This window comes from Salmo trutta, chromosome 26 (genome assembly GCF_901001165.1).
Source record: "Salmo trutta chromosome 26, fSalTru1.1, whole genome shotgun sequence".
NCBI lineage: Eukaryota > Metazoa > Chordata > Actinopteri > Salmoniformes > Salmonidae > Salmo > Salmo trutta.
The window spans coordinates 41,242,280-41,262,826 of NC_042982.1; the positions used below are offsets into that span (position 1 = coordinate 41,242,280).

The following is a 20,547-nucleotide window of genomic DNA, read 5'->3' on the forward strand; positions in this document are numbered from 1 at the left end:
AAGTGATACAAGTCAGTATTCGTGGAAACCGGACACCGACCACTAGGGGCAACATTGAGCACTGTTACCTTCAAGTAGGTTTCAGTTTTGCTAGTGTTGTGGACAGGGACTTCAGATGGGCACAAGCATCTGCCTCTGATTCCAAAGGTTGCAACTTTGAATCCAGTGGTAGATAGTTGTTTTTGAGAGTTTTGTTTTAACAATATCCTAAACCGTAGGAGTTAACAACCTAACCTTAAGATGTAAGTTTACATTTATTTTTTTTAAGTAATTTTAGCAGACGCTTTTATCCAGAGCAACTTACAGTAAGTAATGAACACATACATTTTCATACTGGTCCCCCATGGGAATCAAACACTCAACCCTGGTGTTGCAAGCATCATGCCACCAGGAAGTTAATGACAAAACTTAACCTTAAACACTTTGAAATGTGATGAGATTCAGCTGCAGTATCAGATGGATATGTCAGAAATCAAATGAAGAACACTTGGCTTCATCAAATGTCTTGTATCTGGTATCAGTTGCTTTGCCTTATGTTCTGCCTCATTGGTTGCCTTGGTGATTAGAAAATCCAGACAAACCTGTTTTTGACTGGTATCTGGTATTGTTGTTGGGACGCAGTGCCATAGAGTGGAAAACCCCTCAATTTGCAAGCATAAACAAAAACACTGTCTGTCACTGAATAAACAACCAAACAGACAAAAATCTAAGCAGCACCTAAACAACAGCTATTGAGTTGCTAGGGGAAACAGGAATGAACATTGAAAGACCGTAACTTTTCTTCTGCTTTCTACAAGTTATGCTGCAGCCATTTGATGAAGTTTTCCGTCATCGTGCGTCCAATCAGGAAGTCGGTTGGCCACACCGTGAACATGAGGGCGCCATGGAAACCGCTGGCGTAGTGTTCGTGCGTCACCTCCACACCGGCGCGTCGCAGGCGCGCGGCATACATCACCCCATCGTCCCGCAGCACGTCATACTCACACGTCAGAACGTAGGCTTTGGGTAGCGAGCGTAAAGCAGCGTCTGGGACCAGAAGGGGCGAGGCCCGGGGGTCAGCGATGGAGCGCGATGGCCCGTCCGACCCCGCCCCTCCAGCCGACAATGCCACGACCGGAGCGCTGTAGTTGTACTTCCCCTGGTAGGACTCTGGCAGGAAGGCACTCCAGTTGACGAATTTGAGCAGAGCAGCGGACTCTGGGCTGTTGTGAGTGTTGGTCATCATGGCTCTGAAGAAGGTCTTGTCACTGGTGAAGTACTCGCTCCAAAAGCGCACCATTAGGGTGCGGGGCAGGATAGGCATGTTCTGGTTCTGCTGGTAGGACGGGGTATTGAGGTCCAGAGCCTGTAGCACAGGGTAGAGCAGGGCCTGGACCTTCAGCTGCAGCTGCTGTTCTGGATCCTGCTGTAGCTGTAGAGACACACACACACACACAGAGAGACACACACACACACACACACGACTTACTGTTCTGTCCTGTACTGCAGTCTTGGATGGCTCGTCCTAATCTCAGCTAATTAAAACAACAGTGGATAGATAATACTGCCGCTAACACACACACACACACACCCACACACTAACAGCTAACCTACTGGGACACACACACACACACACACACACACACACACACACACACACACACACACACACACACACACACACACACACACACACACACACACACACACACACTAACAGCTAACCTGCTGGGACACGGCTGCAGCCAGGTTTCCCCCGGCGCTGTCCCCAGACACAGCGATGCGTCCTGGGTCTACAGTGTACTGGGCCAGGACCACCCTCTGGAGGAAGTGCTTCACCACCCGGTACACATCCTCATACGGGACAGGGAAGTGGTGCTCTGGGGCCAGGCGGTACCTGGGTGGACACAAGGGAGGGGTCAGTGGTCAACGTCCTCTCACCTGAAAACTGGTGTCTGTAACAGCTGAGGTAGCTACAGTTAAATGATAACAATATGCAAATCTATAAATGTCATGTACACTATGGAAGTCAATATGTTACCTAAGCCAACTGGGGGTAGAAGAATAAGGACATAGTGACTAATCTCTATACATACTACTAGTATAGATCTCAAGCACCTCTGACTCACTGGTTGTTGCCCAGGTGTTAACTTCACTACAGTACTTCTAACTTGTCATGTTGTGTTGACATTACTAAAGCAAAACATCCTAATCCGGTATGATCAGTGTACTGTATGGGATCAATCTAATCAGGGACCAGAGGCTAGCTGATACAAGAGCATTGTTTTCATTAGCTGGTTTAGAGATGAAAGTTAAGTCATATAATGATACTGTATAATACAGTCATATGACTCAGCCCATTAACGTTATCAAACAAATATATAAAAACATTTTAGCATTGGAACATCGACACATTGTTGGCAGGAATTTGGCTTGCAGTTTGCACACATACAGTACCCCCACACACATGCAGCCATACTCTCACAGAGAGAATCACAGATGTAATGTTGTGTAAAAAGTGCTTCTTCTCTCTCATTTTGAGAAATCAAGAGAGCGAGAGAGCGAGAGAGGGCATGAAAAAGATAAAAGGGGATAGTAAAAGGTTCTGAAAGAGAAATATTGGGTAGATGAGAACGAGATGGAGAAATAAAGACGTGACAGTGCTGCTACTGTGGGTGAAAGATGTTGATTTGACAAAACATTCCTGGTGAAACAGTAATAAAAGCCTGGTGAGACAGTAATAAAAGCCTGGTGAGACAGTAATAAAAGCCTGGTGAGACAGTAATAAGCGGCAGGTAGCCTAGTGGTTAGAGCGTTGGACAACTAACCGAAAAGTTGCAAGATCGAATCCCTGAGCTGACAAGGTAAAAATCTGTCGTTCTGCCCCTGAACAAGGCAGTTAACCCACTGTTCCCTGGTAGGCCGTCATTGACAATAAGAATTTGTTCTAAACTGACTTGCCTGGTTAAATAAAGGTAAAATATATATATTGTTAAAGCCTGGTGAGACAGTAATAAAAGCCTGGTGAGACAGTAATAAAAGCCTGTCAGCTCAGTGTGAGGATAGCTACTATATTTCTCTATCCAGACAGACACACAGGTGTATCACAGCATGTTCAGCTACTGCTGCTCTCTGAGCCAAAGATAGCACGTGTGTGTGTGCATTTGTTATAAAAGGAAAGTAATTTTTAGATAAGCCAAAAAGAGGAACAGTCAAACAATGTGTCAATGTGGAACGCATTACAAAATTAAAACACCTGTTTAGATTCATATAAACACACATATATGTGTGTTTCTGTGCTTGCATGAGTGCATGCATTTACAGCGCCTTCAGAAAGTATTCACACCCCTTTACTTTTTCCACATTTGTTGTGTTACAGCCTGAATTTAAAATGGATTAAATTGATATGTTGTGTCAATGATCTACACAAAATATCAAAGTGGAATTATGTTTGTAGAAATGAATCAAAGGCTGCAGCAAAGTACAGAATAGAAATTAATTAAATAATTTAAAGCTGAAATGTCTTGAATTAATAGGTATTTAACCTCATTGTTAGAGCAAGCCTAAACAAGTTGCATGGACTCATTCTGTGTTCAATAATACTGGTTAACATGATTTTTTAATGACTGCACCATCTCTGTACCCCACTCATACAGAACATTGTAAGGTCCCTGAATCAAGTAGTAAATTTCAAGCACAGATTCAGCCTCAACGACCAGGAAAGCTTTTCAAAGAAGGGTACCGATTGTGTAAATAAAATAAAAAGCAGATGCTGAGTATCCCTTTGAGGATGGTAAAGTCATTCATTAGGCTTTGGATGGTGTGTCAATACACTCAGCCACTACAAGGATACAGGCATCCATTCCTAACTCAGTTGCTGGAGAGGAAGGAAACCACTCAGGCCAATAGTGATTTTAAAACAGTTACAGAGTTTAATGGTTGTGATATGAGAAAACTGAGGATGGCGCAACAACGTTGTAGCTACTCCACAATGCTAACCTAATTTACAGAGTGAAAATAAGGAAGCCTGTACCGAATACAAATATTCCAAAACATGCATTGTGTTTGCAACAAAGCACTTAAGTAATACTGCCAAAAAATGTGGCAAAGAAATAAACGTTTGTCCTGAATACAAATCAGAAATTGTATTGTCACATACACATATTTAGCAGATGTTATTGCGGATGTAGCGAAATGCTTGTGGTGTAGTGAAATGCTTGTACAAAATGTAATGTTTGGGCCAAATCCAACACATCGCTGAGTACAACTCTTCAGCATTGGGCCAGTAACCGAAAGGTTGCTGGATTGAATCCCCGAGCTGACAAGGTAAAAATATGTCGTTCTGCCCCTGAGCAAGGCAGTTAACCCACTGTTCCCTGGGCGCCGATGACGTGGATGTCGATTATGGCAGCCCCCCGCACCTCTCTGATTCAGAGGGGTTGGCTTAAATGCGGAAGACACATATCAGTTGAATACATTCAGTTGTATTTTTGGGGATAAAGAGAAACGGAATACAGCTATAAGCACAGGCATAATCCTAGAGGAAAACCTGGTTCAGTCTGCTTTCCAAAAGACACTGGTAGACTAATTCACCTTCCAGCAGGACAATAACCTAAAACACAAGGTCAAATCTACACTTGAGTTGCTTACCAAGATGACATTGAATGTTCTTGAGTGGCCTATGGCAAGACTTGAAAATGGCTGTCTAGCAATGATCAACAATCAACTTGACAGAGCGTGAAGAATGCTTCTAGAAAGTATGGACTCGGGTGTTTTATTTTATTATTTTTTTTTTATTTCACAAGGCAAGTCAGTTAAGAACAGGTTCTTATTTACAATGATGGCCTAGGAACAGTGGGTTAACTGCCTTGTTCAGGGGCAGAACGATAGATTTGTATCTTGTCAGCTCAGGGATTCAATCTTGCGACCTTTCGGTTACTAGTCCAACGCTCTAACCACTAGGCTACACTGCCGCCCCTTGTGTAAATTAGATATTTCTCTATTTCATTTTCAATGAATTTGCAAATATGTATAAAAATATGTTTTCACTTTGTCATTATGGGGTATTGTATTGTGTGTAGATGGGTGAGAGACCATTTTGAATTCAGGCTGTAACACAACAAAATGTGGAATAAGTCACGGAGTATGAATACTTTCTGAAGGCTCTGTATGTATTCCAAATTTTTTTTTAAAGTACTTTTTCACACTTTTACAAATGTAAACAACCAGATGTTCATCTTCTGCCTATCTGTCCTTTCACAGCAGCCTGTTAGACAAGATATACAGTATAACATATGGAACACTGATACCAAACGTATGTCAGATATACAGTACATCAAATATATACTCACTCTACAGACACCACCACAGAGTTAAGATCAATGACCATCTGCCTAGCTAGGAGGTCGTATGGTCCCATTCCTACACAAAGAGAGGAGAGAGAGAAGAGAGAGCCGTCAGAGACAGTATTATCTAATAGCGTCTTACATCGTCAACAGCTACAAAGTACTCAATAGTATCTTGCGCATCTCATGCTCAATAGGCTTGTAGTCATGGCAAGTCACACACACACACACACACACACACACACACACACACACACACACACACACACACACACACACACACACACACACACACACACAGCAGATTGCAGGCACAACATGACACTTGTCGCATGTCAAATAATTGCCTTTGGTTACCAGGGGGTTACCACGGTTTCTGTGTTGAACAGCTTGAACAGAGTGTATGTTCCTCAGGAGAGGTGGAGGGTGAACAGAGTGTATATGAATTCAATAGTAAACTGTAGAATACTATAGTAAATACTACCGTGCTATCTGCAACAAAAAAACACTGTTGTACATACTACAGTAATGTCTGCAAAAATCTTTTTTTTAACTATAGTAAATACTACAGTATTTAAAGATGGACTATGCAGAAATCGCTTTGCCATTTCCTGGTTGCTAAAATGTGAATAGTTTGCCTAATTTCAGTTTATGTGACAAAACAAGCAAGTAAAGTGTAGAGAACCATTGTACCATATATTCCACTGTGAAATAATGTTATAACTTATATACTGTGTGCATGATCCCATCTGGTTTGCACTTAGTGGGACTATCATTTGTTTTTCAACAGGACAATGACTCAAAACACACCTCCAGGCTGTGTAAGGGCTATTTGACCAAGAAGGAGAGTGATGGAGTGCTGCATCAGATGATCTGGCCTCCACAATCACCCGACCTCAACTCAATTGAGATGGTTTGGGATGAGTTGGACCGCAGAGTGAAGGAAAAGGAGCCAACAAGTGCTCAGCATATGTGGGAACTCCTTCAAGACTGCTGAAAAGGCATTCCAGGTGAAGCTGGTTGAGAGAATGCCAAGAGTGTACAAAGCTATCATCAAGGCAGAGGGTGGCTATTTGAAGAATCTCAAATATAAAATATATTTTGATTTGTTTAACACTTTTTTTTATTACTATATTATTACATATGTGTTATTTCATAGTTTTGATGTCTTCACTATTAATCTACAATGTAGAAAATCGTAAAAATATAGAAAAACCCTTGAATAAGTATGTGTTCTAAAACTTGACCGGTACGGTAAGTAAAAATATTGTATTTCAGCATTTTGATGCTGGTGTAGAAAACTGAAAGTAAAAGATACAAAAACGAAATTTAAGACGGAGAATCAAATAATGAAATCATATTTGTCACGTGTTGAATACAAATAATTGCAGTGAAATGCTTAGTTAAAGCCCTTAACAATGAAGTTCAAGAAATAGAGTTAAGAAAATATTTACTAAATAAACTAAAGTAATAAAAAATAAAAAAACAATAAAATAACAATAACGAGGCTATATACAGGGAGTTCCGGTACCGAGTCAGTGTGCGGGGGCACCGGTTGGTTAGTTGAGGTAATTTGTACATGTATGTAGGGGTGAAGTGATTATGCATAGATAATAAACAGCAAGTAGCAGTAGAGTACAAAATAAATGGGGGGGTCAATGCAAATTGTCCTGGTGGCCATTTGATTAATTGTTCAGCAGTCTTATGGCTTGGTGGTTGAAGCTGTTAAGGAGGCTTTTGGAGACTTGGCACTCCAGTACCGCTTGCCGTGCGGCAGCAGAGAGAACAGTCTATGACTTGGGTGACTGGAGTCTTCTACAATGACGGTGTTGGAGCCGTGCTTGGCCACGCAGTCGTGGGTGAACAGGAAGTACAGGAGGGGACTAAGCACGCACCCCTGAGGGGCCCCAGTGTTGAAGATCAGCTTGGCAGACGTGTTGTTGCCTACCCTCACCACCTGGGGGTGGCCCATCAGGATGTCCAGGATCCAGGTGCAGAGGGAGGTGTTTAAGTCCCAGGGTCCTTAGCTTAGTGATGAGCTTTGAGGACACTATGGTGTTGAACGCTGAGCTGTAGTTAATGAACAGCATTCTCACATACTGTAGGTGTTCCTTTTGTCCAGGTGGGCAGTGAGGAGTGCGATTGAGATTGCGTCACCTGTGGATCTGTTGGTGCGGTATGCGAATTGGAGTGAGTCTAGGGTTTCCGGGATGATGGTGTTGATGTGAGCCATGACTCGCCTTTCAAAGCACTCCATGGCTACCAACGTGGTGCTAATAGAGCACATAGGACAGATTTACCGCTTCTTAGACTTGATTTCAATAAGAATGACAGATCTATAACGTACATTTCTATCTGAATTTGGTCAGGTCGCCCAAAAAGTGACATATTGCAGCTTTAATTTGCATATACCCGGCCCATTCCCCTCCCCCATATCGTTTGGGCCTCTGGTTATTTCTTGTCTGGATTCCCAGTGCTGACATTCAGCCCACTGAACCTCTCCGACATTATATTGTGGACGGGTGGGTGCATGGATGGATGGATGGATGAATTATTATTATTTTTATTTTTTTCACTTTTATTTAACCAGGTAGGCCAGTTGAGGACAAGTTCTCATTTACAACTGCGACCTGGCCAAGATAAAGCAAAGCAGTGTGACAAAAACAACAGAGTTACACATGGGTATAAACAAACATACAGTCAATAACACAATATCTGTATACACAATATCTGTATACACAATATCTGTATACAGTGTGTGCAAATGAAATAAGGAGTTAAGGCGATCTATAGGCCAATAGTGGCAAAGTAATTACAATTTAGCAATTAACACTGGATTGATAGATGTGCAGATGAGGATGTGTAAGTAGAAATACTGGTGTGCAAAAGAGCAGAAAAATAAAAACAAATATGGGGATGAGGTACATGGTTGGATGGGCTATTTACAGATGGGCTATGTACAGGTGCAGTGATCTGATACTTAAAGTTAGTGAGGGAGATATAAGTCTCCAACTTCAGTGATTTTTGCATATCGTTCCAATCATTGGCAGCAGAGAACTGGAAGGAAAGACGACCAAAGGAGGAATTGGCTTTGGGGATGACCAGTGAAATATACCTGCTGGAGCGCGTGCTATGGGTGGGTGCTGCTATGGTGACCAGTAAGCTGAGATAAGGTGGGGCTTTACCTAGCAAAGACTTATAGATGACCTGGAGGCAGTGGGTTTGTGGACGAATATGTAGCGAGGACCAGCCAAAGAGAGCATACAGGTCACAGTCGTGGGTAGTATATGGGGCTTTGGTGACAAAACAGATGGCACTGTGATAGACTGAATCCAATTTGCTGAGTAGAGTGTTGGAGGCTATTTTGTAAATGACATTGCCGATGTCAAGGATGGGTAGGATAGTCCGTTTTACGAGGGTATATTTGGCAGCATGAGTGAAGGAGGCTTTGTTACGAAATGGGAAGCCAATTCTAGATTTAATTTTGGATTGGAGAAGTTTAATATGAGTCAGAAAGGAGAGTTTGCAGTCTAGCCAGACACCTAGGTATTTGTAGTTGTCCACATATCCTAGGTCAGAACCGTCCAGAGTAGTGATGCTGGACGGGCAGGTGGGCGGGTGCGGGCAGCGATCGGTTGAAGAGCATGCATTTAGTTTTACTAGCATTTAAACACCGTTGGAGGCCATGGAAGGAGTGTTGTATGGCATTGAAGCTCGTTTGGAGGTTTGTTAACACAGTGTCCAAAGAAGGGCCAGATGCATACAGAATGGTATCGTCTGCATAGAGGTGGATCAAAGAATCACCCGCAGCAATGAGTGGATGGATGGATAAATATACTGTATAGATATAAGCCTTGACTAATTGCTTGCTTGGTAGATGGATTAATTACCAAGCACCTAACGGCTACTCACTGGCGCTGCCCAGGCACCATCCTCCTCCATGCAGGTATATGACTGCTCTCCTCAGCTCAGTGTCGCCGCCCTGCAGTTTGGGCTGGTACACCACCACCTCCACCCCATCAAACAGCTCCTCTGTGACGTGCACACGTTGGTCTGACACGGGCACCACCCGCTCAGCGAACGTGATGAACATCATCACCCCCATGTAGTCCTTCAACCCCACCAGCTCACTGAAGTCTGCCTGCAGAGAGAGATGAAGAGGTATGTTGGAGCAGAGAGGTAGAGAGAGATGCAGGGATAGAGAGAAAGAAAATGGCATACAGTTATGAGGGATGTTGTGAGGGTGGACAAAAACAGAGGGAGAGAGAGAAAGAGAGATATGGATCGATAAAAATAAAGAAAAATGAGTCTGTTTCAAATCTGAGGGAATCAGATGATCATTACATAACCATGCAATCTAAACAAGAGAGGAACAAGCAGGGGATTAAAGGGCTTTCCCCTGAGTCATGTGAGCTTCAGAGAGAATCTACAGTAGAGGGTTCCAGCTGTCCACCAGAGAGAATCTACAGTAGAGGGTTCCAGCTGTCCACCAGAGAGAATCTACAGTAGAGGGTTCCAGCTGTCTACCAGAGAGGATCTACAGTAGAGGGTTCCAGCTGTCTACCAGAAAGGATCTACAGTAGAGGGTTCCAGCTGTCCACCAGAGAGAATCTACAGTAGAGGGTTCCAGCTGTCCACCAGAGAGAATCTACAGTAGAGGGCCCCAGCTGTCCACCAGAGGGGATCTACAGTAGAGGGTTCCAGCTGTCCACCAGAGGGGATCTACAGTAGAGGGTTCCAGCTGTCTACCAGAGAGGATCTACAGTAGAGGGTTCCAGCTGTCCACCAGTGGGGATCTACAGTAGAGGGTTCCAGCTGTCCACCAGAGGGAATCTACAGTAGAGGGCCCCAGCTGTCCACCAGAGGGCCCCAGCTGTCCAACAGAGGCCCCAGCTGTCCAACAGAGGCCCCTGCTGTCCAACAGAAGCCCCAGCTGTCCAACAGAAGCCCCAGCTGTCCACCAGAGGCCCAGTCATCACATGTTGTGGTGGGGAGGCTAAGGACCCAGTTGCATAAAATGTCTTTAAACTATTCCCTTAGGTAAGGGATAATTATTACTTAAGGTTAAACCTTAAGAGAAACAGTTAAGCTGTGTTATTCAACTGGGCTCAGGGCTGGTCCAGGGTTGACTGGGGCCAATCAGCTGACTACTGAGATCTCCTCATCCACTCCCTGTGCTCCCCAGAGTAGGATGATGTCGCCCCTAAATCCACTGATCTTAAAGTGTTGTGTTACCTCCTTATGTATAAGGATTTGGGGAGGGTAAGCTGCTAGCTCCATGTCTAGCGTAATGTTGTAACTTTCTAGCCAGAGGGTGGTCTCAGAGCTGACCTATTCTGCTGGAAGCTTGCAACTAGAATTATTAATCATTATTATAATTGTTTAATCCTCAATATCCCCATTGAACTGGGTCCAGATAAAAATGTTGTCCAGTCTAGAAAAATCAACTAAAATATTATCTCCAAATTATTATACAGTATAAATTGATTATAAAGCAGACAATATTTCACTCTGTCTCGGTTGAGTGAGAGAATTGACCTAAATACATTTTTTTATCATGTGTATCATGGGGTAAACTTCCTCAGGTATTCAGTCAGCGATTTGTATTAAATCTTGACAACTTCATTATCCACGGTCATGCCTGTCTCGCAAAAGGTCAAGCCTTTTCTGACATATTTTGGCCGGTGAATGGCACCCATATAAATATCAACAGAGAACGTTGATTGGATTGATTTTGGAAGAAACGTTAACGATTTGTGCTTTTTGAGGTCGGTCCGGTTAAAAATATATATATATATAATTTTTTTTTTTATTGACATGAAATGCACTATGAATTATGTGGGTTGAATGCTGTAACAACACAGAATAAAACTATGAATAAAAGGCCCTTGGTGGTAGTGACTGTCCATAACTGCTTATCACTCATTTATTTACATTACTTTACTTTAATTAAATATTTCAGTCTTAGTGTATATTAAATTTGTTTTATTTGATGACTTTATTATTTCATTCCAAGTCATCATCTCATCTCTATAGAGCTGCTGCCTATGCTGTCTGACAAAATCACTATTTTTGTTGTTCTTCAATGTAAATAAGGCATTCAGTACTTTTATGACTGCCGAATATCACCGATCAGATCATGTATTGTCAGGTAGAGATACCTCGCGAAGCAATTCCTCTCTATCCCTCTTGATCATGAGTTCTTATCTCCATCGCTGGTCTACTGCATACAGACCGGACAAGTAGGCGCGTAATGGATTATGGTCATTGTAGTTAATTACCACGTTTTCTGAGCTAAACTATGTAGAGTATTGGCCTGTTGGAAACTACAACTCCCAACTACATTGCACAGTTCGGCCTTGATCCAATTTATCTCTAGAGAAACAGCGTATTGAGCTCAAACAAATAAACAGAACGAAATGGAAATTCAAATAATTGAACCGACATGGTCAATTAGTTGTTTAAAAAATTTAAAAAACAGAAATGTTGGTTAATCGCTCAGCACTTGGAAAGGTAGCACAAGAACCCCGAAAGAAAAAAAAGTCATTTGAAATCATCAACCCAAACCAGGTGGCACAGACCCTTTCTCCTCCTAAATGTCACGTCCTGACCAGTAAAGGGGTTATTTGTTATTGTAGTTTGGTCCGGATGTGGCAGGGGGTGTTTGTTTAGAGTGTTTCGGGGTTTGTTGGGCTATGTTTATCTAGTATGTCTAGTTCTATGTTTAGTTAATGGGGTTGACCTTCAATTGGAAGCAGCTGCTCCTAGTTGCTTCTAATTGAAGGTCCTATTTAAGAGGGGTGTTTTTCTGTGGGATTTTGTGGGTAGTTGTTCCTTGTTTAGTGTTTGTTGCACCTGACAGGACTGTTTCGTTTTGTTCTTTTTTTGTATACGTATTTATTTATTTCTCCTTCTTCAAAATAAAAAGAAGATCAGTATACATATTCCCGCTGTGTTTTGGTCAAATCCTTACGACAACCGTGACACTAAAGCAAATTTGCGGGTGTTAAAATCTCGGTGTTGAGGTAAAAAGTATTATGAGTGTTATATCTGAGTGTTGTCTCTAGTGGGGTTCACACCAGTGTCATATCTGAGTGTTGAGTCTAGTGGGGTTCACACCAGTTGGATTGTAATTTACACCACCTGCGGTGAATAAATGAAGTGTTACTTAAATCACAGTGGAATCACCACCGAGTGGTGTTGTTGTTACTCGACTGTGTTGAGTTAATATCCCCGTTAACTCAGAGTGAAAAAGACCTCGGACAGACCTCGTTATCATATTTCCCAGCATCCTTTGTTGCAGGTTGCTTTTTTACAACAGTTGGTTTTAATATATAGGTGTCTGCATGCACATTGATTCATTGATATTATACTACACAATGATAAATAATATACATTTGTCTAAACTAATCCTATCTGTAAGTGGTTGGACGTTTTCCACACGTTCTTGAAATGGTTATTCCAGTTTAGATGGTTAAGAAGTCTCATTTATCAACATTCCCTTGCTTGGACAGTCACTCTAACTGCAGTTGGGGTTGATTAAAAGTTAAAATTGTTGGCTATCCTATCTCTGGCTGGATTCCAATAGGAATTATATAACACTTTGCAAGCCAGCATATTGTGACTTGCAGATTTCAGTGTTAGGGAATTAACACCTGTGGTGTTACAGTAATTCGTTTTTGGGGGGGTATTGTTTAACACTGTAGCGTGTAAAGCCTTATTTGCAGATGTATTTAAACGGGTGCCAGTACCAACATTTTCAGAGGTGCCAGTACCACCCATGGCTGTGTTTGTTATTGACAGAGACATAATTATTACATTAAATGGCTTTCAGTCCTGTAGCCTTCACCAAGTGACTGCCTGCCTAAGTGAAAGTCTTATAAAAAAATGTCATTATTTTTGAAAATACATAGCTTTTTTTTTTGACAACCCCATACTTCAACATCCTAGTTTTACCCTAACACAGTGGTATGAGAAAGTGTAATTGCATCAACTCTAAAGTGATCATTTAAGTTGGTATTTACGGCGTTAGGGACCCAACACTCTTGGGGTGTTAGTTTATCAACATTTTGAAAAGTGTTATTTTTTTAAACACGATTTGAGATGGTCACGTCAGAAAGTGTTAAATGTAGCACTGTATATCGTGTCTACATAAATAAAACATCTCTGGTGTCATGCTGGCGTCTAATTTGGTGGTCTTCCGTCCATAAATACAGCATCGATTTTCTTAATAGGGTCTATAATTAGAACAGATCAGCAGGATTACAATACCTGGATTACCGTTTGACATAATCTGCTGTAACTGTCATTCAGCATGTCTGCATGTACACATCAACTTCAACGGAATCAATGTTAAAATAACACAATATTTTGAATGCACAGCATCTTTACATTTGCCTATAACTAAATATGTTTTTAGGTACAGTAACACAAAGATATAGCCATTTATTTTATTTAATATATAATAGTCAGCTATGCATAGAAAAAAAGAGAATGTCATCTTTACCATATTTATGTTAGGATAATCAAATCAAACTGTATTTGTCACATGCGCTAAAATACAACAAGTGTAGACCTTACCGTGAAACGCTTACTTGCAAGCCCTTAACCAACAGTGCAGTTCAAGAAGAGTTAAGAAAATGTTTACCAAACAAACTAAAAGTAAAATAATAACAATAGCATAACAGTAACGATATATAGGGGATACCGGTATATACAGGGGATACCGGTATATACAGCTATATACAGGGGATACCGGTACCGAGTCAGTGTGCTGGGGTACAGGTTTGTCATGGCTGTTCAAAGGATCGGACCAAAATGCAGCGTGTTCGTGGTTCCACATAGTTTATTTACCGTGAAACAAAATGCAAACACTAAATACTTGAATACACAAAACAACAAACTGTGACGCAGAGAGAAAACACTACTCAAGAATGAATCACCCACAAAAACAGGTGGGACAAACATCAACTTAAATATGACCTCCAATTAGAGACAACGACAACCTGCTGCCTCTAATTGGAGATCATACCAAATAAAACCAACATAGAAATACCAAACTAGAAACTGAACATAGAAATACAAAACATAGACAAACCCCCCTGTCACGCCCTGACCTACTCTACCATAGAAAATAACAACTTACTATGGTCAGGACATGACCAGGTTAGAGGTCATTTGTACATGTAGGTAGGGCTTAAGTGACTATGCATAGATAATAAACAGTGAGTAGTAGCAGTGTACAAAACAAAAGGAGGGGGATGAATAGGGAGAGGACCAGAGAATGTGACCTTTACATAGTCCATCTGTAAATTGCCCACCCAATCTACCTACTTCATCCCCATACTGTTTTTATTTGATTTCCTTTTCTGCTCTTTTGCACACCAGTATTTCTACTTGCACATCATCACATGCTCATTTATCTCTCCAGTGTTAATCTGCTAAATTGTAATTATTCACTCCTATGGCCTATGTATTGCCTACCTCCTCGTGCCTTTTGCACACACTGTATATAGACTTTCTTTTTTTCTACTGTGTCATTGACTTGTTTATTGTGTTATTGGCTTGTTTATTGTTTACTCCATGTGTAACTCTGTGTTGCTGTCTGTGTCACACTGCTTTGCTTTATCTTGGCCAGGTCACGGTTGTAAATGAGAACATGTTCTCAACTAGCCTACCTGGTTAAATAAAGGTGAAATTAAAAAAAAAAAAAAATTAAAATTATGTAGTTATAGGAACAGAGAATGTTACCTTGACTCTCTTTATGTAGTTAGAGGAACAGAGAATGCTGCCTTCACTCTCTTTATGTAGTTAGAGAAACAGAGAATGCTACCTTCACTATCTTTATGTAGTTAGAGGAACAGAGAATGTTACCTTGACTCTCTTTATGTAGTTAGAGGAACAGAGAATGCTACCTTGACTCTCTTTATGTTGGGTTTGGGAGAGGAAAATTAAAACCTGAAGATAATGGACCCACCCCCACTCCTTCATACCTAGGGTTGTACCACCCGGTCTCCCTCCCTGCCTGTCTCCTCCCCCTCCTTCCCCCACTCCCCTCCTCCCTTCCAGGGTTGTACCACCCGGTCTCCCTCCCTGCCTGCCTCTTCCCCCTCCGTCCCCCACTCCCCTCCTCCCTTCCAGGGTTGTACCACCCGGTCTCCCTCCCTACCTGTCTCCTCCCCCTCCGTCCCCCACTCCCCTCCTCGGTTGTACCACCCGGTCTCCCTCCCTACCTGTCTCCTCCCCCTCCTTCCCCCACTCCCCTCCTCCCTTCCAGGGTTGTACCACCCGGTCTCCCTCCCTACCTGTCTCCTCCCCCTCCGTCCCCCACTCCCCTCCTCCGTTCCAGGGTTGTACCACCCGGTCTCCCTCCCTGCCTGCCTCCCCTCTGGACCTTGGGGGGATGGTAGAGGGGACATTGCCGGCGGTTCCCCACTATATGGTCACAATCACAAGTGGCAAGGGTGACATTACAATATTGGTTGCTTATGGTGGTATTATAGTTCAAGTTTCACCTTCATAGATAATTGTCTAAGAGGTTTGGAGGGTGGGTTCCTCATATTTTAAGCAGCCAAGTTAACTATAATGTATAGCCAAGTTTAGAAGATAAATCCTTTAGAATATAATGTAAATATCTATACGATTCCCATTGACAACGTTAATAGAAATCCTATAGGAGAAAAAAAACAAACATTGATATCTGATAGGAACCTATAGGATTCCGAAACAAAAATCCAATTTGATTACAATTAGAATCCAATAGAAATGTTCTATCAGATTTTGGAACCAGTCCTATTGGACTCTATGAGATTCTATCCTATATGGTTTTGTCTTATAGGATCCTTTATGATTCCAATACCAATAGAAAAATGGCCAGGGGTTGACTGGGGCCAATCAGCTGACTACTGAGATCTCCTCATCCACTCATTTTTACATTTTTTACATTTTAGTCATTTAGCAGACGCTCTTATCCAGAGCGACTTACAGTAGTGAATGCATACATTTCATAAAATTTTTTCCCGTACTGGTCCCCCGTGGGGGACCCCCCTGTGCTCCCCAGAGTAGGATGATGTCGCCCCTAAATCCACTGATCTTAAAGTGTTGTGTTACCTCCTTATGTATAAGGATTTGCGGAGGGTAAGCTGCTAGCTCCATGTCTAGCGTAATGTTGTAACTTCTAGCCAGAGGGTGGTCTCAGAGCTGACCTATTCTGCTCTGAGCATGTATAGGAGGAGAAAGGGTCCTGTGCGTCTATCCGTGCAACCAGGTCCCAGTAAACCTGTGTAGATGATTTCAAATGACGTTTGCCTTTTCTGAGTTTTTACACTACTTTTCCTCATAAATCCATTCAATCAAGGTTCCCTGTTGGCAGTGGCGGTTCTAGCTTGTATGGCTCCCTGGGCAAACCCCCCCCCCCCTTCAGCGCCCCCTCCACCAAAAGAAAGCACCATTCTGCACTAACTGTAATTTTTATTCAGACATTTGGAACAACAGAAACATTTAAAACTATATAAATATAAAAAATAAGTAGCAAAGACAAATAAAAACTAATTTGTGTTGATTTCGCACTCGAGCATCAATGCATTACACATCTCCCAACACTGTCAACCAAGTCAAGACTAAACCAATTCACCTTGGTGCAGACTGGTTGTATATTATTCTTAATGATTTCGCACAAACCAGGAAAAAATGCAACAATATGTCTGTGAAACTATATATTCACAGTATTATGAATGAATTGTGGTTCATTTGGTAGCATTTCGTCATGTGACTGATTTTACTAATTGCATTAGTACTGTACAAAGTTAGAGGTGCGGAATTTAATAGATTCTCCCGCTCCCCCTACCTCGGGCTTCCAGTGGGGAGACCTGAGGTCAACCTACCCCCGCGCCCCTCCCCATCTCGTACTTCTGAGTAGGAGACCTTCCCAGGCAGTAGCCTGCCGAGCTCACAAACTAGAATTAGGACGCCCACTCCGACAAGGTTAATTGACCCACAGTCCCACACGGTGACATGATATCATTGACATGACGTGCAAATGAGTGATAGAAAACCAATCATATAAATGTCACGGGCGCCCCATGCTGCCCCGGGCAAGATGCCGCCCATGTGGCCTATACCTAAATCCGCCACTGCCTGTTGGTACTGTATTTATATGCGTGCCATGCACCGGACAAATATGCACCAGAAAAGGAATGGTCCTTGCTCTTGGACAGAGACAGGCATGACCGTGGATTATTCAATTGTCAAAATTGAATAAAAATATGTGACTGAATACCAGGGGAAGTCCATCCCTTGACCCACATTGATCAAAATACATTTGTTTCACTTCTCTCACTTAACCTGGACTGAGTGAAATATTGTTTGCTTAATAAGCAGTTACAATGGGGATATTGAGCATTTTTCAACAAAACAATAATAATGAATAATTCTAGTTAGAAGGAATTTAGCCTGGTTTAACACATTTTTTTATATTTTATAATTTGAAATAATAAATACAATGTTGAATTATATCATATCTAAATCGATAAACACCTCTGGTGTCATGAATGCTGGGATATAAACAGTCTGGTGTTCTTCCGTTCATAAATACCCCATCGCTTTTCTTAATAGGGTCTATAATTAGAACAGGTGAGCAAGACTACAATACCTGGATTAGCGTTTGACATAATCTGGTGTAACTGTCATTCAGCATGTCTGTATGTACACATCAACCTCAGCGGAATTCATTTACTAGGCTATAGCCTACTAGGTTATTTACCGAGTCTATTTACCGTGCCAAAGGATTGGCCAATAACCACGTAATTCTAGTCAAACAATAACATCTTAAAACCATACATGTAATTATGCCAATAATGATATTTTAGGCATGACTCCCACGCACACCCGAGAAGCGCAGTTTTGAGTACGATCCCGCTATAATAGTAACTTCACAACAATATTTAAAACACATCAACAGGATAAGTCTGCATGAAATATTTTCTGAATCAAAAAACTAATATTCTAGCTCATTGTAAAATCCATTCTTGCATTATTCTTACCAGGTGGCTGAGACTTCTGAAGAAACAGTCGGTCAACATGAGTTTCCATCTCTCCTCTATCTTGTCTGGAATGGGCTGATAAACATAATAAGAGGTGAACGCTCCTATAGAAAGGAGTAAAAATATGCCTTTCAACTGCATTTTACGAGGAGTCCGCAACTATTGATGGCAGGGTGCAGAAAGAAACTATGTCAGTTTTGCTAATTATCAAGTCACTTAAGTCTGAGCAAAGCGTAATCTTGTATTAATTTTGGAACTGAGCCAGCCAGATATGAAAGCACGTGCAAGAGTTATCTGATCATTATAAGCGAGCATGATCATAGCTTTTCACCGTGACTATCACTGCCTGCGCACAGCGGGCGGTTGTGTCGTATGATTCCCTGTCCTTCACACCCATGGAAATAGAACAATGTGTTAATGCGCGCGGGTGGGTTGAAACGATCGAACTGAAGGGTTAGCACCCCCCTCCCCTTACCCCTCCCTCACTCCACTTGGTCCCCAACCGGGTGAGAAACATGAGCCAGAAAACTTGCTGCGACAGCACCAAAACTTGCTGCGACGGCGCAACTTTCACCACTGCGACGCCCTCTATATTTGTTCGCAGGTTGCAGGTTATTATATCGGCGTAGAATGCAAAGTGTTAAGGATTCCGATTTGTAGACAATAATTTCACAATTATACACATTCTTCAACCCGAAGCACAAGATGTGGTGTCAGCACTCTCCACCCAGGCGAGATGGACGCAGCCAACAATTTATGTACGCTAGGTGAGTCACATGGGACGCTGTTTTGAAGCCACCGCGCCTCCATCTTGGCCCTCCCCCACATCATAAAAAAATATTTTGGAAACTATGGAAATGCATTTATTTTAATTTCTACATTCGGTTTTTTTGTTACAGACAACTTAATATAATTTTAAAGTATGCAATATGTTAGCTAAACAAATATATATATATAAACATTTGCCTTAAACGCCCACACAAGTAGAAATCATATTTTTTGAGCTGAAAGATGATGGCCAGAACCACGATGTTGTACAACGATGTAATTCAATAAGTTTCAGTCTAAACCGTTCAACCTTCTGTCTATGGTGGATTTGCAATTTAAATAAAGTGTTAATATATCACTGAACAATTTAGATAATGGATTAATGTATCGCTGCGTAATCTATGTAATGCAGTGATGTATAGCTATCTAGCTTGCTGAAATTATAACAAGAGAGAACAAAAAATGTAGCCATTTGATCATGTCCGTCTGCATGTCCAAATATGAATGATGTCTGGAATCCGACACTGTTTCACTGGAATTATCAAGTGGCAAGAGTCAGACAAACATCAAGCCTCAACATGACAACAGCTACTACAGACAGGATTCAGCTGAGGTATTCTTTTTTTGAAATAAAAATGTTCACCTGATTTACGGTATGCCTGTCTTAACTGAAATGGTGCTCAAATAACTTTCATTAGCTGGCTACGGTTAGCTTAGCATGCTAATGAGTTACACTGACAGCTGTCAGTCAGTGCACTATTTGTTGTTATTTCTCTGATACCCTTGGAAATCACCACATCATTCCCACCCCCAATTCCTGAATATGTATTAGCAGCCTGCTTCAGTCTTCGAGGTGGAACCTAAATGAGAATTTCCTCTCTAGGACAGGAATTACTCTAAATAGGTGCTGCAACTTCCTCTGAGGTGGGTATTTAATGGCCCAGAAAGAGGGATCCAAACCTCTCTGCCAATAACAGCTAGTTTTCAGTTTGCCCCTCCCAACTCAGACCACTCCCAGACAGTCCTAGCAAATTGTTGTTTGGGAAATAGTCATTTTTGTTTATTTTTTACCATTTGAATTGAAACAATCACATTGTTTAAAGGTACCTAATTGTTGCCCAGAAATAATTTGATATTGACAAAAAAAAAACTGCTGCATTGGACTTTAAAGTATACAACAATAAAAAAAAAGTTAAATACATGTAATTTTATCCTAACATTTAATAGGATTCAATTCATCCGACAGAGAACTGCTTCTTCTGGGTAGTGCCAATATGGCCGACTGGTGGTTTCAAAGACTCTCATTGGCCAATGCATAGCGTTAGCAATTCAGGGTATATGTACATCATTGGGAGCAGCACATCAGCATTTCTTTGCTGCAGCACTCAGGGAAAAGTGGTCTGCTGGGGTGACAT

The 20,547-nt window shown here is 41.8% G+C and overlaps 1 protein-coding gene across 2 annotated transcripts in view; it reads right to left on the reverse strand.

Moving 5' to 3' along the window:
* Positions 1-19,168, reverse strand: part of LOC115163789 (arylacetamide deacetylase) — a 19,253-nt gene extending 85 nt beyond the window's left edge. The window contains exons 1-6 of one of the 2 annotated variants that reach the window (XM_029715960.1): positions 18,840-19,168; positions 18,365-18,439; positions 9,237-9,465; positions 5,331-5,400; positions 1,705-1,876; positions 1-1,411 (exon numbers count right to left, since the gene is read on the reverse strand). The exon at positions 1-1,411 is cut by the window's left edge and continues 85 nt beyond it. In XM_029715960.1, the coding sequence (XP_029571820.1) occupies positions 791-1,411; positions 1,705-1,876; positions 5,331-5,400; positions 9,237-9,465; positions 18,365-18,439; positions 18,840-18,881 (1,209 nt within the window). In that variant the 5' untranslated portion in view covers positions 18,882-19,168 and the 3' untranslated portion in view covers positions 1-790. Of the gene's footprint in view, positions 1,412-1,704; positions 1,877-5,330; positions 5,401-9,236; positions 9,466-18,364; positions 18,440-18,695; positions 18,811-18,839 lie in introns of those variants that run through there. The other variant, XM_029715958.1, reaches the window with a different exon arrangement.
* Positions 19,169-20,547: the final 1,379 nt, after the last annotated feature.